Below are 17,410 nucleotides of genomic sequence, written 5' to 3'. Positions count from 1 at the left end.
CCTGCCTTCACCTTTGTGTTGATAGCTTTCCCTTCTGGAATGTGTTTCTTCCTTAGAACCCTAGGGTTGCTTGGGACTCCTCAATGTTGACATTGTCTTTTCTTATCTGTCACCTTAGCTGAAACATCTTTTTCCACTGATATGATGCTGACATCTCCTTGTGGGTAGGATGGCTGCAGCTGGGGTGTGTGCTGGTTGGAGAGCTAAACCCTTCTGCGTCAGTGCAAGCTCCCTCCCTAGTTGTGGACATCCCGCCGATAGTCCATTCAGCCCCCTTCTGTGGGGCTTCCCTGGTGGCCCCCCTCCAATTCCCTTCAGCTTGACCTTTTGCCCTCCTTAGTTCTGGCAGCACACTCTATGGAGAGTGTGTCTTCTGGAGCTAGATGCTCTTGACTGAGAGATCCTGGGTTGAACCACTGTCTGATTCTTACAGTCACTGGGTCAGCACATAAGCACCCAGTAGATGGAAGGGGAGTCAGGGCAGCTGGTCTTGCCTGTGCTGCTGTCCAGACCATGTCTCCTGCGATGGTCAAGCATCCTGTTCTCTTTGGGGGTGACCTCTCCGGGTGGTCTTGGCAGTCTGCACTGGGTTCTGAATCTGTACCCACAGCCTGGATCTTCCAAAGTGCCTGTGTCTCCATCCTTGCCTATCTACAGTGTGTGTGGCTGCCATGGGGGCCAGGGTATTTATCTTATTCTAACAGTGAGGGCAAGTCTGATTCTCTTGGCGTTTGGAAGACAAATCGGCAGAGGGCTTCTTGGAGTTAAATGCCATTACTTCATTACATTGAAGAGTAACAAATGACCTGCTGTGAGAAATGACACCCAGAATAGGCTGCTGACATTTCCCTGGATAAAATAATAAGCTGGCTAAACAGACTAAGAAATATTGAGGTGTCTGCCCACCCCCCGCAGTGCCCATTTCATGCAGGCCAGGCTGCTAGCCCAGCAGCTTCTGTGAACCCGCGCAGTCTGAGAGGGCTCCTCTCACTGTTTCCCTTTCATTATGTTCAAGGAAATGTCCCCATGCTTGGAAGGTCCTTGAAAAGGACATGTCTATAGAAAACATTTCAGAAGATGTCCTCTGACTGTTGTTGTTGATTCAATGCCCTGAGACTAGAAAATAAAATCAGACCTGCTCCTAGCCTCCCGGGATGAGAATCAGTTCTGCTGAAGCCATTTTCTTCTGGGGGACATTCTTGACCTTCCCATTTCGCTCAGTGGAAAGGGGAACAGTGGGGCTGGGCTGGATGTGAGGCAGGCCTGTGGGGTTCCCCTATTGCTGCCTCGCAGTGAGAACATCTGTCTTCTGAAAGAGGTGATAACCTCTGCCTCTGCAGCCTTAGGGACTGGAGAGAGAGTGCCTTTCTCATAGAATCACTGAGGGGCTGTTATCAAAGGGTGTGTTCAGATCAAATGCTGGCCTCCTGGGCCAGCAGCGTCCCCAGATCAGACATTTTCCAGAATTGGGTTTCTGAGGGCAGACTGTAGGGGTGGATTCTTGCATCCCTGCAGGCCAGTAGGGGACAGAACTGCCAGAGAGTGTGGCTGTCACAAGGCAACTCAGGAGGGCCAGGTAAAGTGCTACAGCTGGACCTGTCAATCTGACCTGTAGCCAAGGGAAGGGGGAAGTTGATAACCAAGTGTGTCTCTTAGGGTGGTGAATCCATTGGGTCCAGCGTGACATGAGTGACAGCATCCTTCACATAGGACCTCAGTAGTCACTGACCCTGGGTCTTTCTGCCACCTGAACTGTTCTGGCCCCTGAACATGTATTTTCCTTTAATGAATTAACTTCTTGGGAGACATTTCCTAGCCTGCTTAGCTCTGGCTTGGAAGAGCTGAAATGATAGTTCCCATATAGAGTACCAGCCCAGCCACCTGTTACTTCTGTCACCCCATAACTGAGATAATCCCTGGTTTGCCAGCTGAGGGAGGTTGCTCAGCCACATGCAAGAAAGAAGTCCCGCACAGTCTCCAGCATGCAGGTACCCTAAAAACATACCAGTGAAAGATGCTAGGCACCGAGGCCACGGGAGTGGGCTCCTCCCTACAAGCATGCAGAATAGGCATGGCTGCAGACAGGAGTTAAGTGGCAGGAAGGTAGGAAGGGGGTGATTTCTGAAAGGTCCAGGGATTCTTACTGAGGTAAGGAAAATGCCCCGGAGTTCATGGTGGTGATCTCACAAGCTCTTTACACAGTGCTTGCAGTATGTGAATGTGGTGAAGGTCCTTCATTTACATCTTTAAAAAGCTGATTTCATGGTATGAATTATGTCACAATTTAAAAACAAAAACACTGAACCTAAGCCATACCCAGAAAGAGCAGGGGCATTAGCACTTTTCTGCATAGGTTTCTTATAGATCCAGTATCACTGTGGGTGAGATGTGAGCTGGTGGTCACTGACTTACATGGCCAAAGAGATGGTTGTGTGTAGGGCTGTCTCCAGGCTCTGTAAGTCAGCACAAAGAGCCTGCTTGTAGGCTTCTAGTCAGGGACCCTGATGTGACAACTCTTTTCCCTGTTACCTTTCTGGTCTCTGCTGAACACAGAGAACCAGGAAGGCTGTGTTCCCATCCTTATGTGTGCCAGGAGCCGGGCAGGTGCTGGTGAGGAAGTCATCGCTAAGGATGGTTAGGAGGCTGCTGGGCTGTGGCCCAGACTCTGTGGGGAGCAGTTGTGAAGATGGTCTGAAGTGATGACTGAGGGTGATTGGGAGGCTGGAGGCTTGACCCGGGTCTGTTGTGGGGTGCAGATTGTGGACTTCCTGAATTCCAGCCTGTTTACCTCCTCTACACTGCTGTTTCTCTGCATGCCCCAGGCTGTTAGAGAAGCTGACAATGGGAAGAGTTATGGCGGATTACCTGAGTGGGTGTGTCTGAAGTACAGAAGGGGGTGATGGGAAAACTCATGATAATTGTTTGCAGTTTTGTTAGCATTGCTGGGCCTTGCCTAAACTTTCTAAATGTATCTAGGCTAAAATGTTTCCTTCTTAAAGAATATTTTCTTTATAAAGATTTACATGTGTTTGCAAATAAAATGAAAATAAAATGATAAAATGGGTGGTCAATTCTTAAATTGTTTATGAGCATTTTCCTGGTTGATAGTCCTTCTAAGGGTCTAAAATGAGTTTGCTCAAATATCTGATGAACCATTTCAATTAGGCATCTGTTTTCTCTGCTTTTAGAAGGAAATTGTTTCGAGCTCCATTGTTTCCTCTGAAGCTCATCTGTGTCTCTGCCTTCTGGGATGTTAGGTGGTAGCACAGAAGATTTTACACAGAGCAGTTTGGGAAGCTCTACCTCAGAAATTGTAGTCTAGAGGAATTGTTACTGAATAAATATATAAATTTATTAGAAGCAGAGTTTTGAAAACTCTGATGGAGAAACTTTCAGATCTTAGGGCTTAGCAATATATGGTAGGTCTTCTCTTTTTAGAATATGAGATGTCTGAGAAGTAATAATTTACAATATATTAATTTCGCTAATTAATCAGAGTGGATTCAGAATATTAATTATCTGCAACTAATTAGGTATTAAAATTGAGAACCATTAAGTGATGAGGTGTGAGGCTCATGAGCCATTTATTCAACATGATGAAAACCGTGGTAGAGGGAGGCTGGCGTGCATGCGGATGGCTGCGTCCCCCATTTGTTTATTTCAATGGCTGATTGCTTCTTGTATCTTCCATGCTTGTTCTGCACAGACCAGGAGGATGTGGATGAGGTCGACGTCTCCAGTGTGCCCGCAGAGGTGCTTCGAAACATTGAGGCTGACACGTACTGGTGCATGAGCAAGCTGCTGGATGGCATTCAGGTGAGCCTGAGGCTCGGGAGGCTCGGGAGGCTCTAGACAACACACTGCAGCCCAAGTGTAGAAAGGCCACTGGGCTACACTTCACTAGCGGGCTTCTGAATTGAAGCTTTCTGCCTGAAAAAGGAGGTAGCTTTGCCTGTATACTCTAGCCTTCAGCACCACTGTGGGCACTGGGCCCTGAGTCCTTGATAAACTCCTGGACACCTGTCCCTTAAAGAGCGTCAGATCCAGGCAGCATCCCTCGACTCTACCCTCTAGGCCTGTGAGCATAGTCCTTCCAGCTTTGGTGGCATGGCTCTATATGCATGGATCACTCCCACTGTGCCTGGTCCATGGGGAGACTCCTTCTATTAGAGTCCTGGGGACATTGTTGGTCTCCATGGAAGCTAGGGTTAGTGTCTGGGATGTTCACAGAAAAGTCCTATGACAGCTTGATTTTATGTAAACATCGTTTGTCTGTGTTGAAACCTGCAGAGTGCCTGGAAGGGACCTCATTGGCTGATGAACTAAGAATGGGGACAGGAGCTCACTGACCTGTAGGGCAGTGGCTGAAGTCGACAAACCAGCCCTTAAATGCCCTGTGCAATGCTGGGTTTGTTCTGGCCCGTAATACCTTTCCTAAACACCTGCTTTGTACCTGGCACTGTGCTCTGCCCTTGAGCAATGGGCATGCCTAGAGGACACACTGTGGGCTGGAGTCCCAGTGTTTCAGGGGTGCCAAGTGCAGGCTCCCAGGACTGAGTGTGGCTAAAGGAGATGCCATAGGAGGACCAGGAGTTTTGTTGACAGAGGACGGGAAGGCTAGAGCAGCGTTTAACTGTCACCAGAGACCAAATTCCCAAGATTCTCTCTGGGAGTCACTGTAGAAGCTGTGCAAAGAAGGCCATGGCCTGTGCCATGCCAGCTGAGGTGGAGTCAGCCCCCAGGGCATCAGGAAGTCAACTGGGCCACAGTGGCCCTCATCTTTCTGAGTAGGTGTCTCTGCTGAAGAGGTCTCAGCTCATGTACTGGACCTGAAGGTCAAATGAAGCTTCAGAAAATACATGGCTTAGACCCTGAGGCTTAATCTGAAGAGATCAGCCCAGTGGTATGTCAAGGAGACCTGGGTTTGCATTGCTTTTCATACCTGAGGTGGATGGGGAGAAATTAGCATCCCCTTGTGTAACTGAAGAGCGGAAACCTCTTCTTTGCTGCTGATCCAGATGGCCCTTGACTTATTTTGTTTCTTGTAAAGACAAATGTGCCCACTAGAGACATGTTTTGGCCCAAGCATCAATTCATCACTTCCCTCCTTTGTTAATGTTTTCATATTTTTTACTCCTTCAGAACTTAGCCTTTCCCTGTTAAGAGAAAAGATTGAACCATAATGTAGAAGTTTATAAATTATCATTGTCGCGTCTCTGATTGTGAGTGATGGGACTTGTGCCATTTAAATCCAAGATTATCTGGCTTCTGTTTGTAAATAAGATCGCTGTACAACGGAATCAATGCCAGCCTTTCATTTTTCACCCGAGCTTTGTTGTAGGGCAAAGGGTTTATTGACAGGGCTGACAAGCAGAAGGCACGCCACTCCTCTGGTGCCTGTGTTTACAGCACGTCTGCAGCTCACTGGTAGCTATCTGTCTTTCCTTCACGTGGGAGGATTGATTCCACATGAGCCTCATGTGAGTTGCAGTTGAAAGCTCTCTGTTCCACCATCTGGGATTTCGGAGCCTGACTGTATTTCTTGTGGCTAAGGCAGTCCCAGGAGACTGGAGACTTTGGGGCCCTTCCATGCAAGAGCCAGTGTCTTTTTAGGTTGGCCTGTGAGGGTATGAGCTTGGTTAAAATACAGGCTTGAATGAACCTTGGCTATCCCCCAAGGGCCTGAATGGCCCTGCCCTTTACCAGTGGTTACTTGTCTCTTAGCCCACTTCCCACTCCTGGTCACACCTCTCTCTCCTCCATTCTTTATTCTCTTGAAATTCTCCCCGCAAATATCCATTTCCTGTGTCATGGTCTGGGTTGGAAGCCCTCAGAAAGCAGTCTTGGTATTGTTGAATGCAGATGTTCCTATCTGGCCTTTACCCATGTCTCCAGTGTTTCTATAAGGCTCGGTTGACTTATCAAAGTGTGTTAGCCATCCACATACTTCCTTAGGGGCTTCCATGGACTCATGGCTCCAGACTATGAACCAAGCTAGGGCCACAGGCTTTGTGATTAATAGGCAGTGACTTCAGGGATGAAAATGGGAGTTGGGTGTATTTCCTACATGAGGGCACTGAACCTTGTACCAGATCCAAGGTCATACCTGTGCACCAGGTGGATGCTCAGAGAGACAGGCCACTGCCTCAGATTATACAGCCTGTGAAGGGGTCCACATTTGGACTCCCATGGCTCCCATGGCTTCTGCCTTGCTGAAGTAGGTACAGTGAGTTGTTTTGCAGGGCAGGTTCTAGAGCAGTGGTTCTTAACCCTCCTAATGCTGTGATCCTTTAACACAGTTCCTCATGTTGTGGTGACCTCAACCATAAAATTCTTTTCATTGCAACTTTGGAACTGTAATTTTGCTACTGTTATGAATTATACTGTAAATATTTTTGGAGATAGAGGTTTGCCAAAGGGGTTGCCACCCACAGGTTGGGGTCTAGAGGGTAGAAACCACATCTCTCTTTTGTTTGGTCTTGGACACTCTGGATAGCTGTAGCTGTGTTTGGTTCCTTGTGGTCCTCAGTTGGAGATTCTGTGCCCACTGAGTTTTTGTCATTGACCTGCTAACTGTTAATTCTTTCAGAGGACGATGAGCATGCCTGTGCAGGTGCTGAGGGGCACTGTGGTGGACATGACCAGCACTGCCCTTCTGGCCCAGACCTGAAGTACAGGGGCTAGTTGGGAGACAGGATATCAGTGGAGGTGAGCAGAGAGTATTGGCCCAGGAGGATAGCATATTTTGGAAACACTGCTGCCACTGCAGTTGCCTGGCGATGTTGGGTGACTATGTTCAGAACATGTGACCTGCTTTGGTGGCTTGTTAGCAGCAAGGGCAGTCCTCTAGAAAGGAAAAATGCAGGCCTGCTTGCAGCCAGCCTGTGCATTTGAGGAGAGTCTGCAGATGCATTGTGGCCTAGGTTTTCCTGCCCCAGAAGGTATCAAGTACGAGAAAAGCTGGCCCTGCCCTGGGAGATCTGCGTGGCAGGGGTGTGCAGAGCGAAGCTGCCCCATGCCCACATGATCCAGTGTCAGAGGTTCGCCATGTTGATTCAACAATCACCAGTCACATTCCTTAGCATTGTTTCTTCTGTTTCAGCCCCACAGCTGTGAATGGTATTCTTCCAAAATTCAAATTCTTTACTTGGAAGTTCAAATGTTGTTATTGGCAACAATCACTATCTATTATCCAAAGCGATAGAGTAGCTGTTCATTTTGGGGAAAATAACTGGTAAGGTCCCAGGTTTGCATAGCCAGTTTGCCTTTGAAAATGATGACTCTTGAAGATCGTGTCCTGTTTTGTTCACAGTACAGCAGCCACATGGAGCTTTCCTGGAGGAGGGCTCAGCTGCCTCCAGACACAAGATTTTTCCTGCCCTCCACCCTGCCTCAAAATATTGGAATGGTGCTTCTTCCAGACAGAGCTTGAACACTGTCAGGAGTAAAATTAGACTTAATTTTAATGTAGCAGTTATGATTCCTACTTCATGAAGGGTGTTCTTCAGTGAGATTGCCTTTTGTTTGAAGTCACAGGACTTTGGGAATGCACTGACCGCCAGCCAGGCTTGCTGCTGCTGCCTGGATTCTTCCTTGTTCTCTGGTGTATGTGTACTCACCCTGCTGTGTGTTTCAGGGCAAATGTCAGCACACTCAAAAAGGTTATTTGTGTCCCTGTATTGTTCTGAAACCAGAAAACTTGAAAGGGTCTTAGGGAACCCATCAGTTGGCTAGTCATTGGAGGCTTTTGCATGAGACCCATGCTTTCTCAACCCAGGCACATGGCAGTCTCACTGAGAAGCCCCAGAAGTTGAACTCATAGAGAGTATGGAGTGATCTGGGCCAGGTTCCTGACAGAGAGAACTAGGGGAAGTGATGATAAAGAAGACATGAAAGTTTGCAATCAGTTATCTTGCACAAGCTGATGGCTCATGCCACCATGCTTATTGAGAAGTACAGCATCTTTTATACAGTTTGCAGGGGAAAAATGGGACAGAATAAGTAGGAAGCTATCATACAGTAGGGGGAAGTCAACAGGAAGCTAATCCAGCAGGGTTGTACGAGGAGAACACAGGATATCTCAAGTTCATCATAGACTGAGCACACAGCAGCCTTGGGACTGATAACCATAGCCCTTTAGGAGGCAAGAGTTAAGTTTCCAGGACCTGAAGTCACAGGTCCCCCAAGACCCTGGCCCCAGGCCATTACTGGCCTTGCCAAGCATGTTCCTGGTTTTAGGCAAGGAAGTACATCCCTTCTCCATACATCAAGGCTTTAGGGAAAGCCTTGGGTCGCCCTGGCTCCCAACACTAGAGCAGGCAGTGAGCCTGTGTGGCAGGCGGGGAGCTCTAACATCACTGTTGTCAAGGATGGGAGCCTTAGTACACTAACTAAAAGGGTCATGGTATGCCTCGGTTTAAAATGTGAAGGGTGGAGGCACAGTCTGTAACAAACTAACTGGAACTTCCGGCAGCCAGATTACAGTCATCACATTCTACAACCCATTAGACACAACCAGAGAGGGTCAGGCGACTGAATGAGGGTCTGAGGAGATGAAGGGGTGGGAGCAAACTCAGACAGAATCTCTGGAGGGAAGATAGCACTGAGAAGATGATGACTGAGAAGTTGGGGTTTTTGTTTTGTGTTTGTGAAGTTACAGTCTGAGCACCACACCCACTTGGCCTTGGAGTCTTAAGTCCTTCTTGCTTACGGTCAATAAGTAAAACAAATCTCAAGAGGGGAATCAAGTCAGAACCATAGAGGTGTGAGGTGAAAGGTGTGGACCTCAAATGGAAAGAGGGACTCTGAAGATGGAGGTGGAAGTAGGTGAGAAACAGCAGAGGCGGCCGAAAGTGGGGAGATGGGCTTGATGCTCTGAAGAAAAGAAACTGCCCAGTAGATTGGATTGGAAACTGCAAGCCAGCTGAGCACTGCTTAAGACAGTCATGCCAACACAGCGGGGTGGTGCGATAGAACAGGGGAAACGCAGCCATTAACTCCGCCATCCTAGGAGCCCCAGCTACCGCCCACCCAGGCTGTAGCATATTGAGATTTGGGATGCTGTGGTCTGGCTGCTGCTCAGCTACCCCTCAGGAGTCAGGGCGAAAGTGGGGGTGGGGGTGACTGGAGATATGGCTCCCTAATTAAGAGCTTTCAAGAAGACCATGCAGGTCATTCACAAACCACCTGTAACTCTAGCTCCAGGGGATCCCACACCCTCTTTTGGCCTCTGTGCCTCTCCCCAATCTTAAAAAAAAATAACAGTAACATGAAAGTTGGACAGGATGGCATACACTTTTAATCCTTGCACTTAGGAAGCCGAGTTCAAGGCTAGCCTGGTCTACATAGCGAGTTCTAGGCCAGCCAGGGCTACATAGTGAGGTCCTGACTCAAAGAACAAAACCAAAACTAAAAATGGTGAAAGTTTAGCTGGGAAGAGGAAGGACGTCTCAGAAGTGTGTGTATGGGGGTGGGTGGGGGTGGGCGGTAATAATGCAGTGTATGCAAATATAACAAAACCCATTGTTATGTATAATTAATAAATGCTAGTGAAAAACTCAAAGAATTCCTACGACAAGGAGCATTTGAACTGCACAGTCTTAGGCTGGACCAGGGGACACCTTGAGTCCTGGGGTCAGCCAGAGCACAAACTCACTCTCTTGTAACCCCCATGGGAATGTGTGTGAGAACAGCACCCCAGGAGCTGCCCAGGGACTATACAGATCACAGTCTGGGGAATGATCTACAGGTTAGGGAGTCTTCTGGATTATGCTTCTGTGTGGACCTACCTGATGGTACTGGTTGTGGTGGTCCATGCTGGTAAGAAATGCCAAAGTGGCAGAGGCAGGAGGGTCATGAGTTTGAGGCCAGCTTGGGCTACACCTTTGTGGTGAGGCAATACATCCCAGTGCCAGATAGAATCCTAACAGCACCCCAGGAAGGAGCACTATAGAAAGAGTTTAGGCCTGCAGTCAGCAGATACTTGCACCCAGGAGACCCTATCTGTGATTCTGGTGAATGGTTTTGTCTTAAGAAATGAATGAGGCTATAAGAAAAGTGCCTGCTGGTGAAGCACTCACCAGCTCTGGCTCCCTGTGGCCATCTGGAATGTGAGGTGAGGCCTTCTGGGTCTCCTGTCAGCTGGCCCAGTGACTGATGTTTGAGGCCCATGCAGGGACACTTGTTTTTGCCCTGAGTACTAGCAAGAAGTGTAGAGTTTAAAAAGAACCTGCTGGGCCTAGTTTCTTTGCTCTACAGTTTTCTCCTTTTGTTTTAAAACAGGATATTTCCAGATAGCCCAGGCTGTTCTGGAACTTGTGATCCTCCTGCCCCAGCTCTGTTTCTGGCACACAGGTTATCTGTTATTGCTGCTGAGTGTCTATAGCTTCCTTTTGGGGATGACTTTTGGTGTAGACTGAGGAAATATCTATGAAGGATTTCTGCTGACTGGGTAGTTCTTTACAATGGATTGTGTGGAGACAGGTGCTGGCTGCAGGCCTGATGAAGCTGGTTTGAATGTTAGTTTTCTGGGGGTGCAGTCTGGGATTGACCTCCACGGAGTCTCAGCCCTTTGCTGTCGTGGAGTCTAAGGTGTGGGTACAGTTAGAAGCTGCAGGCCGCCAGCATCCTTCCGTGGCTCTTAGGGGATTAGTCCTGTGCTTCTGCCAGTCTGTTCATTTCGCTAACAGCACTCATGCCAGGGTCTGTCGGCTGGCCATTACTTCCTGAATTACGGCTCCACACTTGCCTACCCTGAAGTCATACTATTACTCTTGGACTCATTACTTAGCAGGACAGCTTCTTTGAGGAGAAAGGAACCGTTGCCTTTTATAATTAGTCATTTACATTTCCTTTCCTTGGGGAAGAATTATTCAATCTGAGAACTGGTTGGTGGCCTGGTAGAATCGGAATGAGAGGGAAAGTGGCTCCATTATCCTAGAACTTGCTGGTGAGAAGGCCACCAGAGAAGGCTGGTGCCTGAAGTGGGCATTGTCCTGGTGTGGGAGGTGACCTTAAAGTAGAGCTGTGGTGACCCTCAGGAATGAGCTCAGACAGCTGGAACTTCAACCTTTCAGAGTCCTAGGGAGCTGATTCCTGCTTACTCAGTTCAAAGGAAGGAGAATTAGGGAGGGACACTGTGCTGGACAGGAGGCTCTGAGCTGACCTTTGTGGACATTGAGGAGAACAGTCTGCAGGAGACCCTACTGACTTGGGAGTGAGTAGATGGAGCACCGTACCTGGGAAACATGGACCTCACTCAGATACCCGCTGAGGCTGGCTCTGTGTGCTGAAGAGTCAGAGATGTGATTTTAGAGTTTTGGTCAATAAAATGGAGGTATATCAAACTGACAAAAGTCCTTTGTAACTGGGCTACAAAGATTCATTAAGAATGAGCAGTAAGCAATTTGAAAATGAAATTAAAAAATTTTAAATGGCATTGAGGAACATAAAATTCCACATTCTTGCCTGAACAAAAAGGGTACTCCTTTAAGTCACCAAGCCTTCCCTTGCCTGAATATGTCAGTCAGCTGACTTCTATGCTGGCTGCTGTGATGTTTCTGTGAATGCTCAGCACATGCCTTCTCATTAACGTACTCACTTCTCAGTGTAGAAAGATGTTGAGTTTTTATAAGAAAAAGTCAAAGTTCTTCACAAAATCTCTCTACCACATTGGGTACTCACCAGCTGTGCATGTGAGCCCTGCCCATTCTGACATCAGAATGCTATTTCTTCAACCTTATGCTTCCTCCTTACCCTTCATTTATGCCACAGTAATCCTTTGTTAAGACCTGTATCTGGAGAGCGCTCTCTCCCAGTTACGGCACATCAGCTTATTTTCCAGACAGTATCTTCTAATTAACAGAAACCTCTTGGTTTTGATAAAATCATTTTGGGGGTTGTGTATTATTTTCTGTATCCTGACTGAAAATCCTTGGTCAACTCACGAATGCCTTACGTTTCTCTTCTAGAGACCATAGATAGAGTTTCTTTTCCTATTGCTGTGATAAAATGTCCTGGCAAAAGCAATGGGAAGGAGGAAGGGTTTATGCTGGTTCACAGTTCAAAGCTACAGTCCATCATGGCGGGGAAGTCCTGACTGAGGAGCATGAGATGGCTGGTCACATCACACCCATGATTAGAAAGCAGAGAATGATGAATGTGTTCACACTCAGCTTTGTCTATGTTATATAGTTCAGGATCCCCTGCCTAGGGTTCAGGTCTACCCACGATTAAGATGGGTCCTCCCATATCAACCTCATCAAGACCCCCCAGACATGGTCAGAGGCCAACCTTAACTTAGATAGTCCCTACAGGTGTGCCCAGGGGACTGTCTCCTAGAAGATTCTAGATTCTGTCAAGTCAGCAACCAAGCCTAAACATCACACCTCATTATTTTCCTTGAAAGAGTGCAGCCTAGCTCTTGCATATGCTGAGGGGAGGGCGGGGCTTGTATCTGTGTAGATTGTGTAGTGACTACAGCACCATTTGTTGAGAACAGTTTTGTTTCTCTTCTGTATGAGATTTCTTTGGCATCTCTGCTGAATCTAACTAAATGTCTGTTTCTGGGCTTGATTCCTTTCTGTCATTGGACTGCTGGGCTTTCATACTGCCCATCCTTTCATAACTACTGAAGCATTTCTTCAACTTGGCTCTTTAAAGAAATTATCATGAAGGTTTTTAGTTCTTTGCATATAGTTTGTGCTTAGCCTGCTATTTTCTTAAAAACAAAACAAGTATGATAGGATTTTCAGTGGGGCTGTTGTGAAGCTATTAGGTTTTGGTATTTTTTTTAATTAATACTATTTGCAATGTAAAGTTTCCCAGTTCATGAACATGGTATAATTTTAAATTTAGATTTTATCTTTATCCATTTTTTACAGTTTTCAGTGTGTGTGTGTGTGTGTGTGTGTGTGTGTGTGTGTGTTTTATTGTTGTTGTTTGTATGTTGCTGGGGAATGTCTTTTCTGTATGCTGTGAATATATGTTGTTCCCATTGGTTAATAAATAAGCTGCTTTGGCCTATGGCAAGGCAGCTTAGAGGCAGGTGAGAAATCCAAGGAGAGAGATGGGGAAGAGAAAGGTGGAGCGTGGGGAGAGACACCAGCTGCTGCCCAAGGAACAGCATGCCAGCAGACTGGTAAGCTATGGAACATGTGGCAAAACACAGATTAGAGCCGGGCAGTAGTGGCGCAAGCCTTTAATCCCAGCACTTGGGAGGCAGAGCCAGGCGGATCTCTGTGAGTTCGAGGCCAGCCTGGGAAACCAAGTGAGTTCCAGGAAAGGCGTAAAGCTTCACAGAGAAACCCTGTCTCGAAAAAACTAAAAAAAAACCAAACAAACAAACAAAAAAAAAACCCAAAAAAACACAGATTAGTAGAAATGGGTTAATTTAAGATATAAGAGCTAGCTAGCAAGAAGCCTGTTATAGGCCATACAGTTTGTAAATAATATTAAGCCTCTGAGTGATTACTTTATAATTGGCCATGGGACTTCGGGGCTGGGCAGGACCAGAGAAACTTCCAGCTACAGTATGTTGTTAAATTCATTTCTGATTGGGGGTTTTTAATACTGCTTTACTTAGTATATGTCTGTTGCTATTTTTTTCTCTCTACTATATGTATGATAACAGCTGGGCTTTTAAAGTTGGTGAGGGTTTCCAGCCATTGCTTCTGTATATCAAATTGCTCTCAAGTTTCTGCTTTGTGTTCATGGTACTGTGGGTCTGGGTTTCAGTCAGGGCAGGGTGTGGACTGTTTGTCTGCTTATCCAGGTTAAGAGGATGTGAAGTCTGGCCACCAGGGAATGCCAAAGCCTTATTCACCCAGAGTTAGGCTGTCAGTAATTTTCTCCTCTGTACTCCTAGTTTGGGGTTTGCTCTGCAGAGTTTGGGTGGGGGGGGGATAACCAGAGTGACAGGCATTAGTAGGGGCTTGTGTTTTCTGTTCATTTGTAACTGCCTCTTTTCTAAACAGCTCCAGGGACTTTTGAAAATGAACCAGCTTCTTTCTTTCCTTCCTTCTTTCTTTCCTTCCTTCTTTCTTTCTTTCTTTCTTTCTTTCTTTCTTTCTTTCTTTCTTTCTTTCTTTCTTTCTTTCTTTCTTTCTTTCTTTCTTTCTTTCTTTCTTTTCTTTCTTTCTTTCTTTCTTTCTTTCTTTCTTTCTTTCTTTCTTTCTTTCTTTCTTTCTTTCTTTCTTTCTTTCTTTCTTTCTTTCTTTTCTTTTTTAACAGCCCCCTTTCCCTTTTTTATTTATATAAAATATTTACATCATATCCCCAACCCTCTTCCATGTTACCTCCTCACTCCTCAAATTCATGGCCTCTTATTCTTTGCTTATTATTGGTGTGTATGTGTGTGTGTGTGTGTGTGTGTGTGTGTGTGTGTGTGTGTGTGTGTCCCCATTTCGTATTGCTTATATGCATATGTTTTTAGGGCTGACCACTTGGGCTTGGTTAACCAATGAGGGTGCTCCTCTCTGGGGAAGGCTAATTCTCCCTCTCTAAGCAGTCTTTAATTGCCTGCAGCTCTTCATCTAGGAGTGGGGCCATATGGGATTTCCTTCATCCACATTGGCATGTCAGCTGGTGTTGTCATTGTTTGGGTCTTGTTTAGGGAGCCATAATGTTAGCATTTCATGGGGGTAGCCTCACTGTCATATCTAGAAGACACAATCTTGCAGAAATCTTTCCTGGTCCTCTGGGTCTTGCAATCTTTGAACGCCCTCTTCACCAATGTTCCCGGAGCCTTAGGTGTAGGGCTGTGTTGTAGATGTGTCAGTTGGAACTGAGCCCCACAGTCAGCTGTTCTCTGTATGTTAACTGGTTGTAGCTTTTTGTAACTGTTTCTGTCTGCCGAGAAAAGATGCTTCTTTGATGAGGGGCGAGAGCTGCTCTTACCTGAAGTTCTGGAAGTCTAGGCTCACACTCCAAGCAGAGAGAATGTGTGCTCCCCATGCGGGAGAGGTTTGTCACTGCCAGGTCACCCTGCTTGATGTGCTGCCCCAGTCTCCCATCCTCCCGGCGCTGTCTGCTTCCCTGGGTTCCCGAGGACTTCGGAGGTTCCAGCTGTAGAAGGTGTGCCTCTTTCTTCTTTGGCTTTCTCAGACTCCATCACATCACTTGGACCTTAGTGTTAGATGTGCATTCGGGGCTATAGCCAGAGTTTTCCTGCCTGGCCCACAGTCAGGACAAATCTCTCTCACCCGCCAGTCCCACAGCCGCTCAGACCCAACTGAGTAAACACAGAGACTTATATTGCTTACAAACTGTATGGCCACAGCAGGCTTCTTGTTATCTAGTTCTTTCATCTTAAATTAACCTATTTCTATTAGTCTATAAGTTGCCACATGACTCGTGGCTAACTGGTATCTTTACATGCTGCTTGTCATGGTGGCGGCTGGCAGCATCTTTCTCAAACTCAGTCTTCCTGTTCCAAGAATTCTCTTCTCTGCCTGTCCCACCTATACTTCCTGCCTGGCTACTGGCCAGTCAGCATTTTATTTATACAGAGCCATATCCACAGAACTTCCCCTTTTCTTTTTCTTTTTTTTCAAAAAGGAAGGTTTTAACTTTTACATAGTAAAATTATATATAACAAAACAATTATCAAGCAAGAATTACAGTTACACTGTCTAGTGTACTTATAATATCTAGTCTATTTGTATTTGGCAAAATTAAAGAAGATATCTATCCTATATTTGTGAGTCTAAGGTTTCATATCTAACTTATCTTTTACCATAACTAAGGAAAATTGTAACTATCTAGCTTCAACTACATCAAAGACCTCAGAAGGATATAATATTACCTGAGAAATGGGAGAATGCCACTGTGCTATTTTGGCAGATAAGTATGTCACAAATTGTCTCCTGTAGTGACACAGCTTACTTTGGTCATGGTCCCATCATGAGTCCCTTTTTGTCTGATGGTACCAAACACTTGCATCTCCTTGGGTTGAGCTGGGCCTCTCTGTCTGCTCACTCTTGACTGCATGTGCATTGTTGAAACTGCTCCTCTTGTAGACAGCTTGCACTTGGCATTGGGTTTCTTGCCTCATAGTGCTCAATGGAAGGAACTGTATGGTTGGGGTGCTGGATTCTCTCTCTCTCTCTCTCTCTCTCTCTCTCTCTCTCTCTCTCTCTCTCTCTCTCTCAGCAGGGTCTCACTCTGTAGCTCTGGCTGTCCTGGAACTTCTTATATAGACCAGACTGGCCTTGAACTCAGAGATCTACCTGCCTCTGCCTCCCAAGTGCTAGGATTAAATGTATGTGCCACCATGCCTGGAATCTGGCAGTAAATTCTTATTTTTTACTTTATTTTCTACTTTCTTTTTAATGGCTGTTTTACAGCAGCTGCAGATAAAAGATAACACTGGGGAGTTCCTGCATAGTCTCCTCCCTCCCTCCCTCCCAGCCGTACTCTCCCTGTTCTGACTGTATGCATTAGTGTGGCACACTTGTGATTGACAGGCCAATATCAATGCATCAGGATCAACCCAAGGAGGCTGCTGCCCTGCTGTGCCTGGCAGGCCCACTCTGTAATAGACACTGGCCGTGGTCTGCAGGCCAGGGACAGGACGGTGGGAATGTACTTGAGGTAGGTGCTATGGTAGGTTCCATTAGATGCAGTTGCTCACCCCGCACCCTGCGCCCTTGTGAGGGGTCACGCTGCCTCCCCTTCATAGGTGAGAAGCAGGAGGAAGTTGAGCTGGCAGATGGGAAAACAAGGAATTAGGCAAAGCGCCATGTATTTTCAGTGGCTGCTCTATGCTGGCTGCACTCTGCGAGGCTTGCCACAGGCCCGTCCTTGTCCCCGTCCTTCCCACCTCTTCTCAGAGACTGTAATGGAGACATTGAGGGTATTGCTTTAACCAGTGCTTCTAAGCTTGGAGGGACAGCTAATGTGATGGATGACATAATCACGATTCAGAATGAGTTCAGCTGCCTGGAATACCAGCCCAGAACCAATCAAATGAGCCCACTAATAGGAATAAATGTAAAATCCTGCATTCAAGTTAAAAAAAAACCCAGTCAGTACAGGTCAGTGGGAAGCAGTTGGGACAGTTTGGGTCGACTGCATCCTCAGTGGGAAGCTCTGTTATCATTTTGTCTCTATTATGACTGTTGTTCTATAACTGATAGTCCTCACCCTCTTTGGTCCCACCCTGTTATTTCTACACTGCACAATCAGAGATCTTTCCAAAATTCAAATCTTGTGGCGACGACAGCGGGCAGCTGCCCTTTGCCCTGGCTGATGTCAGTGCCCGGCCTTCCCCATCTTTCCTCCACCATGCTGCTCTCGTGACTCATAATAATCAGAACCAATGAAGCTTCTTACTGATGCCAACCAGCTGTTCGCTGAGATGTCAGCTGGGCAGTACGCCTCTATTCCTTCACCATCTGCTTGTGACTGCTTC

At 46.6% G+C, this 17,410-nt stretch overlaps 1 protein-coding gene across 1 annotated transcript in view; it reads left to right on the top strand.

Annotated features, from left to right (window-relative positions):
• Window positions 1–17,410, top strand: part of Tbc1d22a (TBC1 domain family member 22A) — a 304,315-nt gene that overhangs the window by 141,392 nt on the left and 145,513 nt on the right. Inside the window, exon 9 of the mRNA XM_028878158.2 lies at window positions 3,707–3,816. Within this exon, the coding sequence (XP_028733991.1) occupies window positions 3,707–3,816 (110 nt within the window). The remainder of the gene's footprint in view (window positions 1–3,706; window positions 3,817–17,410) is intronic.

Source organism: Peromyscus leucopus, chromosome 20 (assembly GCF_004664715.2).
Source record: "Peromyscus leucopus breed LL Stock chromosome 20, UCI_PerLeu_2.1, whole genome shotgun sequence".
Classification (NCBI taxonomy): Eukaryota; Metazoa; Chordata; class Mammalia; order Rodentia; family Cricetidae; genus Peromyscus; species Peromyscus leucopus.
This window is presented reverse-complemented; position numbering and strand designations above follow the sequence as displayed.